The sequence below is a fragment of the Strongyloides ratti genome, scaffold srae_chrx_scaffold0000002 (assembly GCF_001040885.1).
Source record: "Strongyloides ratti genome assembly S_ratti_ED321, scaffold srae_chrx_scaffold0000002".
Taxonomy (NCBI): Eukaryota; Metazoa; Nematoda; class Chromadorea; order Rhabditida; family Strongyloididae; genus Strongyloides; species Strongyloides ratti.
The window spans coordinates 3,611,677-3,629,261 of record NW_020171510.1 but is presented as its reverse complement, the minus strand read 5'-3'; the positions used below and the strand labels follow the sequence as shown (position 1 = coordinate 3,629,261).

The 17,585-nt window shown below is 19.0% G+C and overlaps 6 protein-coding genes across 6 annotated transcripts; 4 read left to right on the top strand and 2 right to left on the bottom strand.

Moving 5' to 3' along the window:
- Positions 1–1,079: 1,079 nt before the first annotated feature.
- SRAE_X000178200 (Hypothetical protein) lies at positions 1,080–1,402 on the top strand (the record flags this gene model as incomplete). Its single annotated transcript, XM_024652862.1, has 2 exons — positions 1,080–1,191; positions 1,230–1,402. The coding sequence occupies 2 exons, from the start codon at positions 1,080–1,082 to the stop codon at positions 1,400–1,402; spliced, it is 285 nt and encodes a 94-aa protein (XP_024499252.1).
- A 1,219-nt stretch (positions 1,403–2,621) lies between these two features.
- Positions 2,622–3,865, bottom strand: SRAE_X000178100 (Mitochondrial carrier protein family and Mitochondrial substrate/solute carrier repeat and Mitochondrial carrier domain-containing protein; the record flags this gene model as incomplete). Its single annotated transcript, XM_024652851.1, has 4 exons — positions 2,622–2,711; positions 2,753–2,874; positions 2,924–3,262; positions 3,337–3,865. 4 exons carry the CDS (start codon positions 3,863–3,865, stop codon positions 2,622–2,624), a joined length of 1,080 nt encoding a protein of 359 aa, XP_024499251.1.
- Positions 3,866–5,357: 1,492 nt separating this feature from the next.
- SRAE_X000178000 (Leucine-rich repeat and Leucine-rich repeat,typical subtype and Leucine rich repeat 4-containing protein) lies at positions 5,358–9,141 on the bottom strand (the record flags this gene model as incomplete). The annotated part of the gene is made up of 3 exons (XM_024652840.1): positions 5,358–8,543; positions 8,595–8,942; positions 8,983–9,141. 3 exons carry the CDS (start codon positions 9,139–9,141, stop codon positions 5,358–5,360), a joined length of 3,693 nt encoding a protein of 1,230 aa, XP_024499250.1.
- Positions 9,142–12,156: 3,015 nt separating this feature from the next.
- SRAE_X000177900 (Glutathione peroxidase family and Thioredoxin-like fold domain-containing protein) lies at positions 12,157–12,901 on the top strand (the record flags this gene model as incomplete). The annotated part of the gene is made up of 2 exons (XM_024652829.1): positions 12,157–12,235; positions 12,285–12,901. 2 exons carry the CDS (start codon positions 12,157–12,159, stop codon positions 12,899–12,901), a joined length of 696 nt encoding a protein of 231 aa, XP_024499249.1.
- An 825-nt stretch (positions 12,902–13,726) lies between these two features.
- On the top strand, positions 13,727–15,485 carry SRAE_X000177800 (Transmembrane protein 145; the record flags this gene model as incomplete). The annotated part of the gene is made up of 4 exons (XM_024652818.1): positions 13,727–13,846; positions 13,905–14,209; positions 14,285–14,992; positions 15,080–15,485. 4 exons carry the CDS (start codon positions 13,727–13,729, stop codon positions 15,483–15,485), a joined length of 1,539 nt encoding a protein of 512 aa, XP_024499248.1.
- Positions 15,486–16,921: 1,436 nt separating this feature from the next.
- Positions 16,922–17,585, top strand: SRAE_X000177700 (Apple domain-containing protein; the record flags this gene model as incomplete). The annotated part of the gene is made up of 3 exons (XM_024652807.1): positions 16,922–16,991; positions 17,036–17,150; positions 17,225–17,585. 3 exons carry the CDS (start codon positions 16,922–16,924, stop codon positions 17,583–17,585), a joined length of 546 nt encoding a protein of 181 aa, XP_024499247.1.

Sequence of the window (17,585 nt, the reverse complement as noted above, 5' to 3'; positions counted from 1 at the left end):
ATATATCTTTTAAAATCACTTAATAAATGCATAAAACTTTTATAATTATTTCTAAAAAAATGTTCAAAATACTTTTTTTTTTTAAATTTAATCATTTATTCTTTATAGATTATAAAAATATTTTTATTTACAATAGGTATAAAAGTAAGAAAAAATAAAAAGTCATTTTTATACTTTATACAGTATATAAATTAAATATATATTTTTTAAAAATAATACATATATTTTTATACACATTAATTATGAATATGTTTTTGAAAATGTCCTTAAAATAAAGATAAAATTTATTATAAAATATTTTTTATAAAGGACATTTAATTTATCCTTGATTTATTATACATATTAGTAAAAGAATTCTTTAAAATAATTTATCTTAAATTTTATACAGTTCATTTAATCATTATTTTATCGTTTATATTTAGAATATATATTTATATGACTAGGAATTTTTAATAATTTTAAGCATTCTTTCAACTTAATAATCTTCAATTATACCATTTTAAATAATACATATTTAATAAATAAAGTTATTATTTTAATATATAAACAATTTTCTGTATCATTTATAAATATTTTCTTTTTATAAACATAATCAAGTGAAATTTTGAAAATATATGTATTTTATAAAAATTTAATTAATTTTTTGTTTTAGATAAAATAAATATTATACCATTTTTATAAATTATTTAAAAAAAATAATTTTTTAGTTAATTATATAAATATTTAATTATAGTTTTAATATATTATTAAAAATATTTTGATTTGTATATTTTTTTTTCTGATAAAAAAAAATAGTTCCTTATTTTTTTTAGTAGTTATTATAACAAACCTTAGAAAAAAAAATTATTTTAATAATAAAGAAAGATAAAACTATAGATCTTTAATAATATATTAGTATTCTCATCAAAATTGCATGAATTTTGTTATTTAATTGTCCACAATAAGTATTCAATTGCATTTAATAATTTTATATTAATATACTAACTTTTTTTTTACCAAATAATTTTACTTAAATAATGCATAATGAAATACTCATTTTTCAGGTTTAGTTTTGAATATAACTTTTTACTAAAATAACAATGTTTCTTAAAGTTTTTTTAACTTTAATAACTTTTGTTATTGTATTCTATGTATCTGGATATCAATTACAATCAACAAATGATCAATTTTTGTCAAAAAATATAATTTTAGGTAATAAATAATATTTATTTTTAAAATATTTTTTATAGATAATTTTGTCTCACAAAATCTTCCATATAATCATATTTACACTGAACAAAATCCAAAATATAATAAAAGAGCATATGTAAGATTGGCTGGAAAACGAGCACTTGTACGTCTTGGAAAACGTGCATATGTAAGATTAGGAAAAAAAAATTATCTTTTACCTTTTGACTCTTAAAAAAGATTTTTTTTTGATTCAAAATTCTATATTATTTTTTCCTATTTTCAATATTTATCATATTCTCGATCAAATATAATCATTTTTTAATATAATAAAAAATGAAATGGTGAAATATGAAAAGTATAAAATAAAGACATCGATGTTGGTTTGCTGAATTACAATATCATTCCTCTTTATATTCAATAAATTTTTGGCTGTTTTTTTTAAATATTCTAGTTACTCTTCTTTATAATCAGTAATATATTTTTAAACAATTTTTTGTATCCATTACACATTCATTTTAACAAATAAAATTAATCATATTCTTATTTTAATACTACTAAATTTTACACTAATCTTAATGAAATATATTTACAATGCCCTTTAATTTGTGTAGATAAAATGTCAAATAAAATATATATAGTAAAAATATAATAAAAAAAAATAATAAAAAAAATTCCACTTCATTTAGTAGTATAAATTTAATTCACAAAAAAAAACGTTTTTGCTTATTTAATTGAGTATATATTTTTATTTTATTTTTTTTTATTTAAACAGTTTAAAATAAATTATTTCCATTTAATTATATGAATTTTCTGACAAAATAAAAAATTACTTAATGACAATATAGTTATTTTATTTTGATATAAGAAAAAAAAAAACTTTCAGCTTATTAAATATACCATTTATCACAGTTTAAAAATTTAGAATTTTTATCAAAATATTGTTGATTTAATAAAAATATCTTTTAATATCAAACTACCAAAACTATAAATTGCAAATTTTTATTAATTTTTTATAGAATACGTAAAAGTAATTTTCAACCTATTTTCATACACTTATTTCAATTATTTTTTTAAAAAAATATTTTCATTATTATCATTTTATTTGATAAAATAAACAAGAAAAAAATGACAAAATAAATAAAACAAAAAAAACGATTATTTTATTTTACTATCAAAAGATATATACTAATAATTAAGAAAAATTACTTATTCTTATTTTAAAAAATAACTATATTTTTTTGGCAAAAATGATTAGTCAAATTAAAATACATTTAAATAATATTTTTTAAAAAATATAATTTGATAAGTAAAGATTTACTAAAAAAGATAACTAATTATAAAACAGTTTTTAATTTCACTACTATAATAGTTTAAAATGTTACTATATCAAAAATTATAGTAAAATATTTAAAATTATTTGAGATATGGCTTATTCTTTTTTCACACCCGAATCAGTTTTTATGAAAGTATTGATTTAATTTTTTAACTACCAATTCATATGTTGCAAGGCATATAGCTGTATTTGGGACGGTACGCATCATCTTTAATAATTATTATTAAAATATTAATTAGTATAACTTACCTGAATATCTATACCACGATACATCGCCCTAACTCCACCTTCTCTATATATTTCCATCAAATGACGCCAAAAACCTATTTTTCTATATGTACCCATTTCACGTGTTCTTGTACGAACGATTTCTAAAAAATAAATAATATTTATATAAATAATTATATTATATTTATTTACCGTGAGGATATGTTAAAGCAACACCAACAAATTTACTTGTACCACCACAAACTGAATGCACACACCAATCTTTTGAAAAATTAGTTCCAAAAATTGAAAATCCTTCCCAATTTTCCCAAAATTTATGAAGTTTTTCTTTCATTTTATAATACATTGCAAAAGTTATCATTGATTCTGATATTCCATAACTTGATGCCACAAATCCTCTATAGAATCCTTGAACTCCTTCATATTTAGCAGTATGTACTACACATTGAAAAACACTCATTTTACCATTACTTAATTGAACTCTAGTTCTAACAACTTGAATGGGATTGCAAACAATTAAACATGACATTCCTAAAATATTATTTTTTTTTAATAATATATATATTAATTTAAATAATTATTATATAACATTTAAAAAATATTACCTCCAACAGCACTAGCAGACATATAAGCTCCTACTGTATTAGGAATAAATATTGATGAATCATTAAAATTTTTCAAAGCCCAATGAAAAGTATAAAAATATATACATTTACTAGGTACAACAGCACTAACTAATGGTATAAGACCTTTGTACAATGATCTCCAACCACCTTCATTAACCATAATTTCTCTAGCAGCTGTTGCAACTCTTAAAATTTGAAATCTTTTAACATGTATTTTACTATCATTTTTTTGTTTATACATTTTGTAAAATTTATTTTCTTCATGATTTTTATATTTTTCATTAAACATAGATGAATTAACCTTTGAAAAACTATTTGTTTTTAAAGCTTCTTTTTTTGAATTATTTTCTAATGATTCATTATTAAATTTTGTAGAATTTCCTTTTATTCCTGTTGTTGATTGTAATCTAACTTTTATTAATTCTAATGGACACGTAATTGTAGCACCAAGTGCTCCTCCTAAACCACCTCCTATAAGATGAATAACATTATCACTGAGTACAAACATTTTTTTGGCAATTCTATTTAAATTTATTAACCATTAATTAAAATATATAATTTTTAATTTTAATTTAAATTTTGGGAATTCTTTGAAATTTTGTGCTAAAATAATATAATCAAAAATAAAAATAACCAATACCATTATTATTATCGTTATGAAATATATTTTAAATAGATTTATCAGTTAACAAATAAAAATTTAAATCAGACAATATTTCATAGAAAAAAAAATTTGCTATAACAAACAAAAAAGTAACTTTATTTACGCATAAAAACATTATTTAATATATAATAGTATGTAAATTTATCAAATTTAATGTCTTAAAAATTTTTCTTATCATATCATTAAAACGATTTCTATATCTTAATTTAAAAATTTTTTCTCTTTTTATTGATAAAAAAGTAAAAATAATTTTTTTAATTTTTCTATTTTAAACGAATTAATGATAAATTTCTAATATATTTAAAGTTATAAGACAACATTATTCTACATATTATATTAGTAATATCTATGATATACAAAAGTTTAATATATTAAAAAAATAAAAATAAAAAAATATCATGTAAATAATCATCAATACTTTAGTAGCTTTTTTTATATTTTATAACGCTTTACATAAACAAATTTATGTTGTAAAATTGGTGTAATTATCAAAGAACATTTTTGAAATGTCTTATACAAATATGATCACATTTAAAATAGTTGTATTTTTATCATTATCTACATCTACAAAATATATTATACTATTCATTTATATTATTTAACTTGAAATGGCAAAAATATAGGTAAAAATATATAAGAAAAAAAATATATATAAAAGAAATAGAAAGGCTAAAAATAACAAAAACATAAAGCATGATACTTGATTAATTATATTTATTTAATATCTATCAATTAAAAATTACTCAATATATTAATGTCATACTTTTGATCACATTAAACCTATATTATTTTTTTTTTTTTTTTACAAAGGTCACAACATTCATAAAAAAATATATGATGAAGCACGTGAAAATATATAATACTTTTAAAGAAACATTACATAAAAGTTAAATTAAATTATTCTATATGTTTAAATATATACACTAGTAATAAATATATTTTGTAAAAATATAATTAATATCTTACTAACTAATAGAAAATTTTATAATGAATAATATTCATAGTACAAAAATTTTGTATATATGAACTATTTTCAATTTTACTTGATCTTTTAACTATTATATTTATAAGAAATAATAAAAATTAAATTTTTTATAAATAATAAAATAAAAGGAAATTATTAATAATAAAAAAAACTAATGATTTGTAGTTTAAAGTTTTTTTTTTATATTATAGATAATAATAATGTCATATTAACATTTAAAGTTCATATAAATATATCTTATAACGATGTTTGGAATTATGTTTATTTTACTATAATGAATATTTAGATTATTTTGAATAATATCCCATGACATAAATTTTATTAATATTAAAATAAAAATAACAATATATTTTAAAATAGATGGATAATATTAAAATATAAATATAAAAGTAAAAAAGATGTACAGTCAAATTTATGTAATATTTTTGAAGAAGTATTATTATATTCATAATATTTACGGCATGATTGAATATCAAGAATACTTGTTAATTTATTTGTTTTTAAATTATAGCATAATGTTTTAGAAAACATAGATCTTTGTGAATAATTTACGTTACTGGTATCAAAATAGGATAACCAATTAAATATCCAATCTTTGTCACAATTGCATATTAATGGATTTCCTTGGAGCTCTAGATCTTGTAAAATTGTACCATATTGATTTAAAATAGGCGGTTTTGTTATTGTAAATGGAACAAAATTTTGAATTTTATTATTTTTTAAGTTTAAATGTAAATATCTTGTACTGGATAATGTTTTAAATATAAAATATGGAAAAGATGTAATGGATGTATCTTCAATACCTAAATATATTCTATATCCACGTAATTTTGAAAAAACAACAGTTGATATTGTTTGTAATGATTTTCCAGTAATTGTCAAATGTTTCAATTTTCTAGTATCTAATATTAAAAGTTGATCAGTTAATGTATCATCTTTTATCTCAATTTTTAATGTTTTAAGAGGTGGACAATGTGATAAAAGAGAAGAGACATTAAAATTTTCTACATTTGGTAAATCATATAAAAATAGATTAACTAAATTTTTTAACTTTTGAAACTCTTTTGGTGATGGTATCATTGTTAAATATTTCATATGTGATAATGATAATGTTTCCAAATTTGATAACGTTGCAAATACATTATATGGAAATGTAACAATTGAATTTCCATCTAAAAATAAGTTTTTTAATTTAGGCATCTTAACAAATATTTCATTTGTTATAAACTGTAAATTATTATAAGATATATCTAAGGTAACTTGATTTGATAATAAATTTTCAGACAAACTTGATAAATCAACAAAATTATTGTTTGATATATTAAGAAATTTAGGTTTTACTTTTGAACTAATTTTTGGAAGTGAAAATAAACCAGTATTTGATAAACTAAGAGTAATTAAGTTGACACTTAGATGGGATAAAGCATTTGGTGACCATGATGTAATTGGATTATTACTAATGTCAAGTACTTCTAATTTTGTAAGACTCATAAATGTATTCTCATCAATTGATTTTATATTATTATTGCTTAAATATAAATGAGTGATATTATGAAAATCACTAAAATCCATCTTAGAAAGATATTCAATTTTATTGTATTGAAGATTTAAATATTTCAAACTTCCTTTGATATTATTTAATTGTTTTGTTGGTACTTCCGTTAAAAGATTATGTGATAGATCAATAAACTCAACACCATTATTTTTAAATACACCTTCATCTATATTGCTTATCATATTCCAACTAACATCTAAGGTACTCAATTGTTGATCTATGAATGTTGATACTTTAAGTTTAGATATTGAATTATGACTTAACATCACATGTTCTAATGATTTTGAACCGAAAAAACTATCCATTGGTATATCTAAAATTTCATTAAAACTTAAATCTATGAACTTTAATTTTCGGAAATCTTGAAATGTTCTCCCATCAGTTGTCAAAAGATTATTATTATTTAAAAATATTTTTATTAATGATTGTTTCATATAACCAATATCAATTTTTTGAAGTTTATTAAATGACAAATCAAGTATTTTTAATCCAATTGGTTCAAATGAAACCATTTTAGCATTAAATTTTTTTAAATTATTGTGAGATAGATTTAATGATACTAAATTATTGACACTCCTAAAAATTCTTTTTTCAAATATTTTTGATATCTTATTTCCAGAAAAATTAAGTTTTTCTAATTTTGGTAGATTATGAAATGCATTTTCAGATATTGTTTTAAGTTTGTTTCCACTTAAATTTATTTCAGTAAGATTTAGTAAAAAATTAAATGCAAAACTATTGATTTCTTCTATTTTGTTATTTGCTAAATTAATTACTTGAAGATTTGGTAGTTCACGAAATGTTTGTCCCATAATTCTTGTTAATTTATTTCTTGCTAAATTAAATGTTTTTAGATTTTGAAAATCAAGTGGTTCAATGTTGTCAGGTTGAAGATCAATTATATTATTACCATTTCCACTAAATATTTCTAATGAATTACAATAACGTGATAAATAATTTAAATTTTTTAATTTGTTATTATCTAAAATTAATATTCTTAAATTTTTAAGATCTTTTAAAGCTGAAAATGAAAATTCTGTTAACATATTCTCTTGAAAAAATAATTGTTTTATTTTAACTAAACCATCAAATGTTCTTTCATGAATATTTTCTATAACATTATATGATAAATCTAATTCTTCAAGATTTGTTAAATAATTAAACGTCTTATGATCACTTATATTATTAATTAAATTTCCAGACAAATTTAATGTAATTAAATTACTTTTAGAATTGGTAAATGTTTTTCCATTTATACTGTTAATATTATTTTTTGATAAATCTAAATGTTTCAAATTTACCATCCCTTCTAATAATAATATTGGTAGTTCAATTATTCTATTAGATGACAATAACAACTCATTTAGAACATTTTTATAGTTTCCTTCTAAAATATCACTTAAATTATTTAATTTATTGTTACTAAGATTGAGGTATTCAAGGACACGTAAGATATTTATGGAACTTGGTATGATATGTAAATTGTTATATTCCAATGAAAACCATTTTATACTTTTTTCAAGGTTTTCAAAAACACCACGAGGTAATGATATAATTTTATTATTTGACAAATCTAAATATTTAATTGAGGTTATACCATTGAAAGCATTATTGTTAACATCTGATATTTGATTATAGCTAAGGTCAAGTTTTAAAAATTTATGAAATGAGCCAAAAGCATTGCTTTGTAGTGTTTTCAAGTGATTATCACTTAAATAAAGTGATATTTCTTTTTTAAAAAAAATTGAATCATGTTTATTAATTTTTTCAATATTATTACCATCTAAATCTAATGTTGTCAATAGTATATTTTTGTCACTCATTGAATCAAATGGAACTTCATATAAAAAATTATTTTTCAATGATAAATGTTCAAGTGTTGATGGAAATGCTTGAATACCAATCCTTGTAATTTTATTGTTTGTTAATGTAAGAATCTTTAATGGTAATTTGGCGAATACATTAGATGAAATTTCTGGAATCTAAAAATAATATAAAAAATTATAATAATAAAAAAATTATATTTAACAAACTCTATTATTATCAATATGTAAATAATGTAAATTTATTAGTTCATTACTGTCGAATGAATTAGAACTTATTAATTCAATGTTATTATTTCGTAAATATAAATATTGAAGTCTTCGTAAATATATAAATGACCAATATGGAAATACATCTAAATTATTAAAAGAAAGATCAATATATGATACTGAATTTTCTAATCCTCGAAATGCATTAGCATTAATTTTTTCAATATTATTTTCTTTGAAATCTAATGAAAGAATATTTGAATGATATTTAAATATATCTTGAGGTAATTCTTTGATGTCAGATAATGTTACTGTTACAGTCATTATTGTAGTTTTTTCATAATTTAACTTTAAATAACATAAGTAGTTTATTTGATTAATTACTTACTTTAGGATGATTGATGAGATCAGAAAGAGAAATTTTTTGACATTCTACATGTACTAACAAGCTATTATCAATTTTTTCATCTTTGCATTTTTCTAATTCATATCCAAATATATTAACAATACTAGTAATAAAAAAAATAACATAAAAGAGAGAGAACATTTTTATTGAACCATAAATATGTTGAGTTATATTATAAACCAAGCAATAATCCAGAAGTTGCAATAAAATTATCTGTTAGAAAAATTTTGTTTACTTGAAAGTTTAATTAACAGATTTGTGTTACTCAATCAAATAATATCGGTACTTTTAATATACATAAAAGAAGCATAACCATATGACTATAAAAGAGATTTTATATAAACTAAAAATGAATATAAAAGTTAAAAGGAAAATTTATATATTCAAATAAGTTAATGATAAAAGATAAGTAAATGGTTTTTTTTATTATAAATTATAGATATGTAAATACTTTAAACTTTAATATATATAGAAATCATATAAATATCTTTATTCATATCAAATTTAGTTCAAAGATTTAAACCGCATTAGTATTTTAAACATATAACAATATAACAACTTTTTTTTCTGGCCAATCTTTATCAAATTTTATAAAATTGATCATTATAACACTATGAAATATAAGAAATTATTTTATCTGATACTTTGTAAGATTATATATCCTATATTATCATTTAATAGCTATCATATATTGTGTTAAAAGCACTAAAACATTTAATATAATACACTTATAATTTTATTTTTATTCTTATTTTTAGATATTAAATATTTTGTGATATTTATAAATTTGTTGTTTAATAATTATAATATTTAATATTTGTCACAAGACAATTTCTTTTATTCTCTTTATTTTGTAAATATTTTCAAATATTGTTTACTGAAATTGTTTTCTTAACATCTTATTTCTAAAATAAAATTTTTTGTTAATTTCATTTTTAAAAAAAAATGATATAGAAATCAAATATTATTTCCTTTTTTAATTTAATAATATATATATAAAACAAAATTACTATATAATGTAATTTTTTTTTCTTTTTTAATTGATAACAATTTTTATATGTCAAAAACTATCTCTACCCAGGAAGTAATTTTTTAAAAATTATATATAAAAATATGTTTGTGCACTTTAAAAACAATAAATTTCACAATAATAAAATAATATACCTTGAAATTTAATAATGTTATTAATAAATAAATATTACCGTTATACTTTGCATTTGACAGACAAAAATGATATTAAAATTTTTTTTATTGTAATAACAAAATGTTTAAATAATACATTTTTTTTTTTTGCAAAGTAAGTAAAATAGAAAGAATTATTTTTATCAGTAGTAATATTTGAACTTTTAATTATAAAAAAAAATAAATTTTGTGCAATTAAAATTTCTGTATATTTAATATTTACAAAAGAAAATGTTAAACAACTTATCATGTACATAAATATAATTGTCAATTAATCTTTGTTAAAACTTTGTTCTTAAAATTTTTTTTATTTGATAATTTAATTGCAAAGATACAAAAAGTATTTTTAAAGCTTATCTAAAAATAAGTTTTTCTTTAATTTTATATAAATGATTAAAAAAAATATTTAGAAATTTGAATATTTATAGAGTTTTAAATATAAATAATAATAACAAAAAAATTTATTATATTATAGTTTGGTTAAATGGTTTAAATATATAATTAAATATTTTTATAAAAATTTGTAAAATAATTATTCACGGCTTCAATGTCAAGGAAAAAAATTAAATTAACATATTGGAGCTCATATTTTAAAAGATAAATGATAATGATTGTGTATTTTATTCAATTTCCTAAATCAATTTGAAAAGTAAGATGTGGTGTAAAATATAGAAATATTTTAGAAAATTGCATAACATAAACAAGTTTAATATTTGAATACTATTTTTATTAAAATTGTACATCTAATAAATGAAGGAAATTTTTATTTTAATATAGTATAATTTATCATTTTATAAAATTGTATTTATATTTGTTATTTTAATCATTTGAATATTTGCATTTTTAGATTCAAGACCAAATTTACTGTAATAAATTTTAATTAATATTTTTATGTGACATACAAAATTTTTTAACATTAATTTAATAGATTGTAACGGTTGTTTTTTTTCACTTTTAAATTTTATAAACTTGATTTTTCTTATTACTATAAATAATTATCAATATTGCATTTTTTTTGCTAAGTTAATATATAATGTTCTTGAAAAATATTATAAAAATTAAAAGATACATTTCTTATTATAAAAATTGATTTTGTTTATTTTTATTTATAAAATAAACATATTTAATAAATTATAACATATACGTGACAAATTTAATATTTAAAATAATTAAAAATTAACATTATAATATATTTTATTTGATAATACAAATACCTAAAAAATTTTTATATTCATTAAAATAAACTAATATTTACATTTAATTTCTAACAAAGCCATTTTAAATTTTTATTGCAATTAAATAAATTTTTTTTCTTGTTTTTAATCTATCATATACGTATTAATAAGTCTTTATTTATTTTTTACTAAAATATACTAGACTTTTTGACGATGAACTTGTTATTTCATGATATTCATTCAATATGTTTACTTTCAATTGTAAATTATTTTTTACATTGTCAAGAATCATCTTTAAATGTTCCTTATTAAATACATTGTTAAAATTACAAATTGATTTAAATTGATTTATAATAATAGTGTATTAAAAATTTTTATTTGTTTTATTTATTAAACGCTAACATGTTAGAAGAAATTTACTCGAAAAGAAAAATGAGTAATATTTGTGTGTTTATTTGTTGCATTTAAAAAAAAAAGTAACATTGAATTTGAAACATTTTATTATGTACATATAATCATTTCTTTTAATCTATTGTTATTAAAAAAAACTGTAAAGATATACAGACAACCTCTTCCTTTGATATGCATTAAAAAATTTTTATACTATTTTTGAAAGTAAATTATAAAAATGAGAAAAACCAGGGCTTGATAAAAAATAGTAGGGTGGGCCTGAACTTGGTGGGTGTTGTTTAAATTACTGAAAATTAAATATCAAGTTTATGAAAACGTGTATATAAGCAAGGTAAGAAATTAATTATGTCATATTCATATAAAACTTACCTTAAGGTTCAAGAAAAGGATGTTTTTAAAAACAAACATAATTTTTGCTATTTTGTTCATTTTTGGAACATTAATATGTATAATTAAACCTCAACCAGGTGAGTTTTAGATAAAAAAAAAAAGTTATTATATAATAATAAATTTAAGGACCACCAGTTGTTGATGAAACAACACGTTGGAAAGAATGTTCTCCAACAAATCAAAGTATTTATGATTTTCAAGTTGAAACTTTACAAGGTGAATATACTGATTTAAGCCAATATAAAGGTCAAGTTCTTTTAATTATTAATGTTGCCACATTTTGTGCTTATACTCAACAATATACAGATTTTAATCCATTAATTGAAAAATTTAATAGTAAAGGATTTTCAATTCTTGCTTTTCCATGTAATCAATTTTATCTTCAAGAACCAGCAGAAAATCATGAATTATTAAATGGAATACGATATGTTCGTCCTGGTAATGGATTTAAACCACATAAAAATCTTCATATTTATGGAAAACTTGAAGTTAATGGAGAAAACCAACATCCATTATATGAATTTCTTAAAGATACTTGTCCAGGAACAATTAACCAATTAGGTAAACGTGAAGAATTAATGTATAATCCAATTCGTCAAAATGATATTACATGGAATTTTGAAAAATTCCTTGTTGATAGAAACGGAATTGTAAGATATCGTTTTCATCCAACAGCATGGTCACATGGTCAAGTTCTCACACCATTCCTTAACAGACTTTTAGCAGAAAAATATTCTTCATAAGTTTTTTTTTTGACAATAAAAAAATCTTATGTAACAATAAATAAAAACATATTTTTATAATTATATTACCGCAACATCAAAAAACGTGAAGTTAACTTCAGGAGACAAGTCAGTAACATTTGAATCATCAATAATGTTAATAAAATTATTTAACAACAATTTAAGTTTTCAAAAAAATATATAAATGATAAAATATTGCAACTCAAAAGTTACTTTATCATAATTGTTTTCATTTAAAAAAAAATTTTTTTTTTATGTATATTTATATACTTGAATTGGTGTTAATTTTGTATATTAAAAATAAAAAAATTTTATTATTCAATATATATTTGTGTTGACATGGGAACGAATAATGCACCTTAATTAATTCTAAACAATTTTCTTTATGTTACGTATAAAATAGAATAAACAATTAATATAAATATTTTAAATTTACATACAATATTATAACTTATAAATATTTGTTAGAAAAATTTTTATATATATCAAATACTTGAAAATAAAAATAATTACAGATAATTTTTTTTTTAATTTTAAAATAGTTGTAAAAGAAGTAATATAAGTTTCAAATTAAAAAAGATTTATTTTATTTGTTTATTTTCTTATCAAATATCACCCTTGACAACAATTATTAATTTCTTTTTATCATAATATTAGTAAAATTATTTCTAGTATACCTTAGGTATATTAGTATATTTAAATAATTTAATTTTATATAAATAAATGAATTTTTTATTTAAAAATATATTATATATTTAATATTTTTTTTTTTAGTTTTTAAAATTGTCATTGATCTTCAAATGTTTAATTATTGTTCGCAATGAAATGGATTGTTTCTCAAAAATAAATACTACTAAATTGTTTTATATTTATATAATATTAAATATATTTATAATTAACAAAATATCTTCTAAATATGTTGAAGGTCGATTTTTTATACCAACTGTAAGATTATAATTTTTTTTTTCTATAAATTAATTTAATATACTTTTTTTTATTTAAGAATTGGTATTATTTGGATAAATTTTGTTTTGTATCTGAAACATCAAAATTAACATATAATTTTAAGTATCCTACAGAATTTGGAACTCAAGTATTATATTTATATTATGATACACCTGATCAATGGTTAACAGCATATAATCATGAATTAACTTGTGAAGAGAAAGCATCAATAGCTACCAAAAGAAATAATCAAATTGTTCCAATGGTTAAGAGTGAGAATTCAAGTAATTATGGTGCAGAATGTGATATAATAACTTTGTTTAATAGTACATGGTATAATTGTTCCGGAAGTAAAAGATTTATGTATGTAAACTTAATTTTTTTTTTTAAAGTTATATAATATACATATATATATATATATATATATATTTTTTATAGAAGTGCTCGACCAAGATGGTGGTTTTTTGCTATTGCTAATTGTAATTCATCACATGGATTATATTTAGAATATTCAATGTTAATGGTAAATAGAGATGATCCAGCAAGTTGGTTTTATCATTTTTCATATGATGAATTTTATATATTAATAAGTGATATAATATTTATTGTTATAAATGTTATAATTTTATCAATTTCATTATTTGTTGCATTTGTATTGAAAAACCGACATCTTTTTCATCAAACATACAAACTTTTTTTAAAATCACAATTTGTTGAAATATTATCATTAATTTGTATGTGTATATATTATAGTAGATATGCAAAAGATGGACATAGTATAAAAATAATAAAAGTAATGGGATATATATTAAGAGGTTGTTCAAGTAGTATATTTTTATTTCTTTTATTATTAATATCTAAAGGTTTTACAATAACAAGAGCACGAATATCAAATTCTGGAACAATAAAAATAATGAGTGTAATGGCATTGTATCTTCTTATATATTTTATAATGCTTTTTTGGTCTTTAGAAATATTTGATAGAGGTATTGTATATCATATGTTTGAATCACTACCAGGATATATGTTTATGGGTTTACGTATTATAGCGTGGATATGGTTTTTAAGATGTTGTATAATAACAATTAAAAAATATCCAATTAAAAAGAAATTTTATTGCTCATTTATTCCTTTAGTTAGTGTATGGTAAGTCATAATATATATATGTTTATATATATATATTTTTTTTTAATTAATTTATTATAATATAATGTTATATTCATAATATTTAAGGTTTTTATCTGGTGCTACAACATTAGTAATATCAAATTTTTGGTTAGATAATTGGGTTCGTGAAGAAGTAGTAAATTTTGTTGATTGCGCATTAATAACATATGGACATTTAGGATTTCTTTTTTTAACTTTACCTTCAAGTGCAAATCAAAATTTTCCATATCATGTAAGAACAACACAAGTTTGTGACATAAATTATCCAACAAGTAATTATGAATTAAATGAAACACAACTTCCTGAAGGTGGAGAAATTAATAGTGAGAATATATTTGAAAGTCGAAATATTATTACAGAAAGAAATATAATAAGTTCAAATAATATACAAAATATATCATCCCCTCTAGATTTAGAACATTTCTCTGCAAATCATAATACGATAGTGACCACGCAATCATCAAAAAAATAAATTTTAAATGTCTTTTTTATTTCAATTTTATTATTTACTTTTTTTTTATGTCACTTTATACAATTATATATAAAATAATATAAGTTATAATTAATTGTTTACAAGAAATAATTAAAATAAATGGGGGTGTAATTTATACTAATTACTGATGTAATTTATTCCAATAAATAATTAAATTAGCTAATACCTTTTAAGATAGAATAAATAAATTTGTTATGAATTTGCAATACTAGAAGATATTTAAAAGAGAATTTGGAAAAATTAATATAAATATAAAAGTTTTATTTTCAGAGAAAATATTATATTTAATTATTTCATACGTACTTAAAGATTCAAATCATGCTATTTTCATTAATTATATCTTAACATTAATAAAATATTTTTGTTAACTTTAAAAGTGTTTGATGTTTAAGAAATATTAAGGTTTAACATAAATTATAAAAAAAAATTGTATTTATTAATATAAAAATTTTTTTAAACAATATTTTGTATATATAATTGTTAATTAAATTTATAACAATTTTATTAATTTTATAATATTATTAACTAGTAAAATTATTTTAAAAAAAATATTTTTTGTAATTGTCTTTTTAGATAACTATTAACTTCTAGAATTTTAAAATTAAAAAAAAAAATTTTGTTTTTAAAATATTGATAAAACATCTTCTTTTTTTTAAGTACATATTTTTATTTTTATCTAATTCTCATTAAACTTTATGATACATTAAAAAATGAGACGTATTTTGTTTATCATTTTTTTTTAAAATTCTTTCCAGTTATATAAACAACTATACATATTTTGCCTCGTTATTGAACCACACGTAAAACAAAGGTATTTTGTCCACTTTGAAATACGACGTCAACAGGTGCCATGCAGATATGCTAGATATTACTTGAACCATGTGTAATATACTATGACGTGAAAAGCATACTTTTATTTTATTCTTTTAAATAATGTTTACATTTAAAAACTTTTTAAAATTTTTGCTTTTTATGAAATATGGTAAAAGTTAGTAGTAATACTTTAATTTTGAACATAAATTTCATGAAAACAAATTTTGTCAAGTATATTTTTTTTTCTTTACTTATATTTTTAAATATTATGATTAATTTTAAAAATTTAAAGTTTATCAATAAGAATATCACAATAAATTTTATAGATATATATATATATTATATTATTTAAAGTATTATAATAATTTATTTTTGTTTTGAAAATATTGAAAAATAACAAAATTTAATATATATTTGATTATTTTTTTGTATTAGTTTAGTTCCAATTATAATGGCAATATTTATTGTATTTTTAAAAATACAATTTAACCGTTTATAAAAATAACATTTTGTTTTTAAAATGTTTTTTACTTCATTAGACATTATTTTTATATGTCATTTTATTTTCATCGTAACAGTTTAAATAATGATATCTATTTTAGATGAGGAATTATAATATTCTTTCAGTAATTTTTACATTATTTTTAAACATATTAGAAATTTATTCTAACAGTAAGTTTTAATTATTGACAAATTTTAAAAACTTTTATTTTAAGGACTATGTATACATTTACCAAATATTGCTCTTATTGGTGGAACATATGACGAATTGGCAAATGTTGATATTAAAACATGTTGTATGAGTTGTTGGAATGATCCATGTTGTATGTTGTAAGTATATTATAAAAAATAAATAATAAATAAAATAATATATAATATTTTTAATATATAAATAATAATTTTAGTTATACTTATGATGTAAATAAACGACATTGTGATAAAAAAGCTACTATAACTGAATCAAAAAATCAACGTGATATTGTAAGTGGTGTCAAACCAAATGATTTTCGTGGTTCAGGAGCACGTTTAAGAAATATTAAAATATGGGGTGGTAAGGGAAATCAAATTGAAGTTGACACATTACAAGATTGTGAAAATTATTGTTATGCATTTAGTATGTGTACATGGATGTTAAAACCAAAAAATCATATTTTAAATGAAGGTGATAAAAAAGGAAAATGTACTTGTTATAAACAAATTGATCATCTTGTATATGCTTATGGTATAAATTCATCTATAATGCCACATACACAATTTGGTAATTAA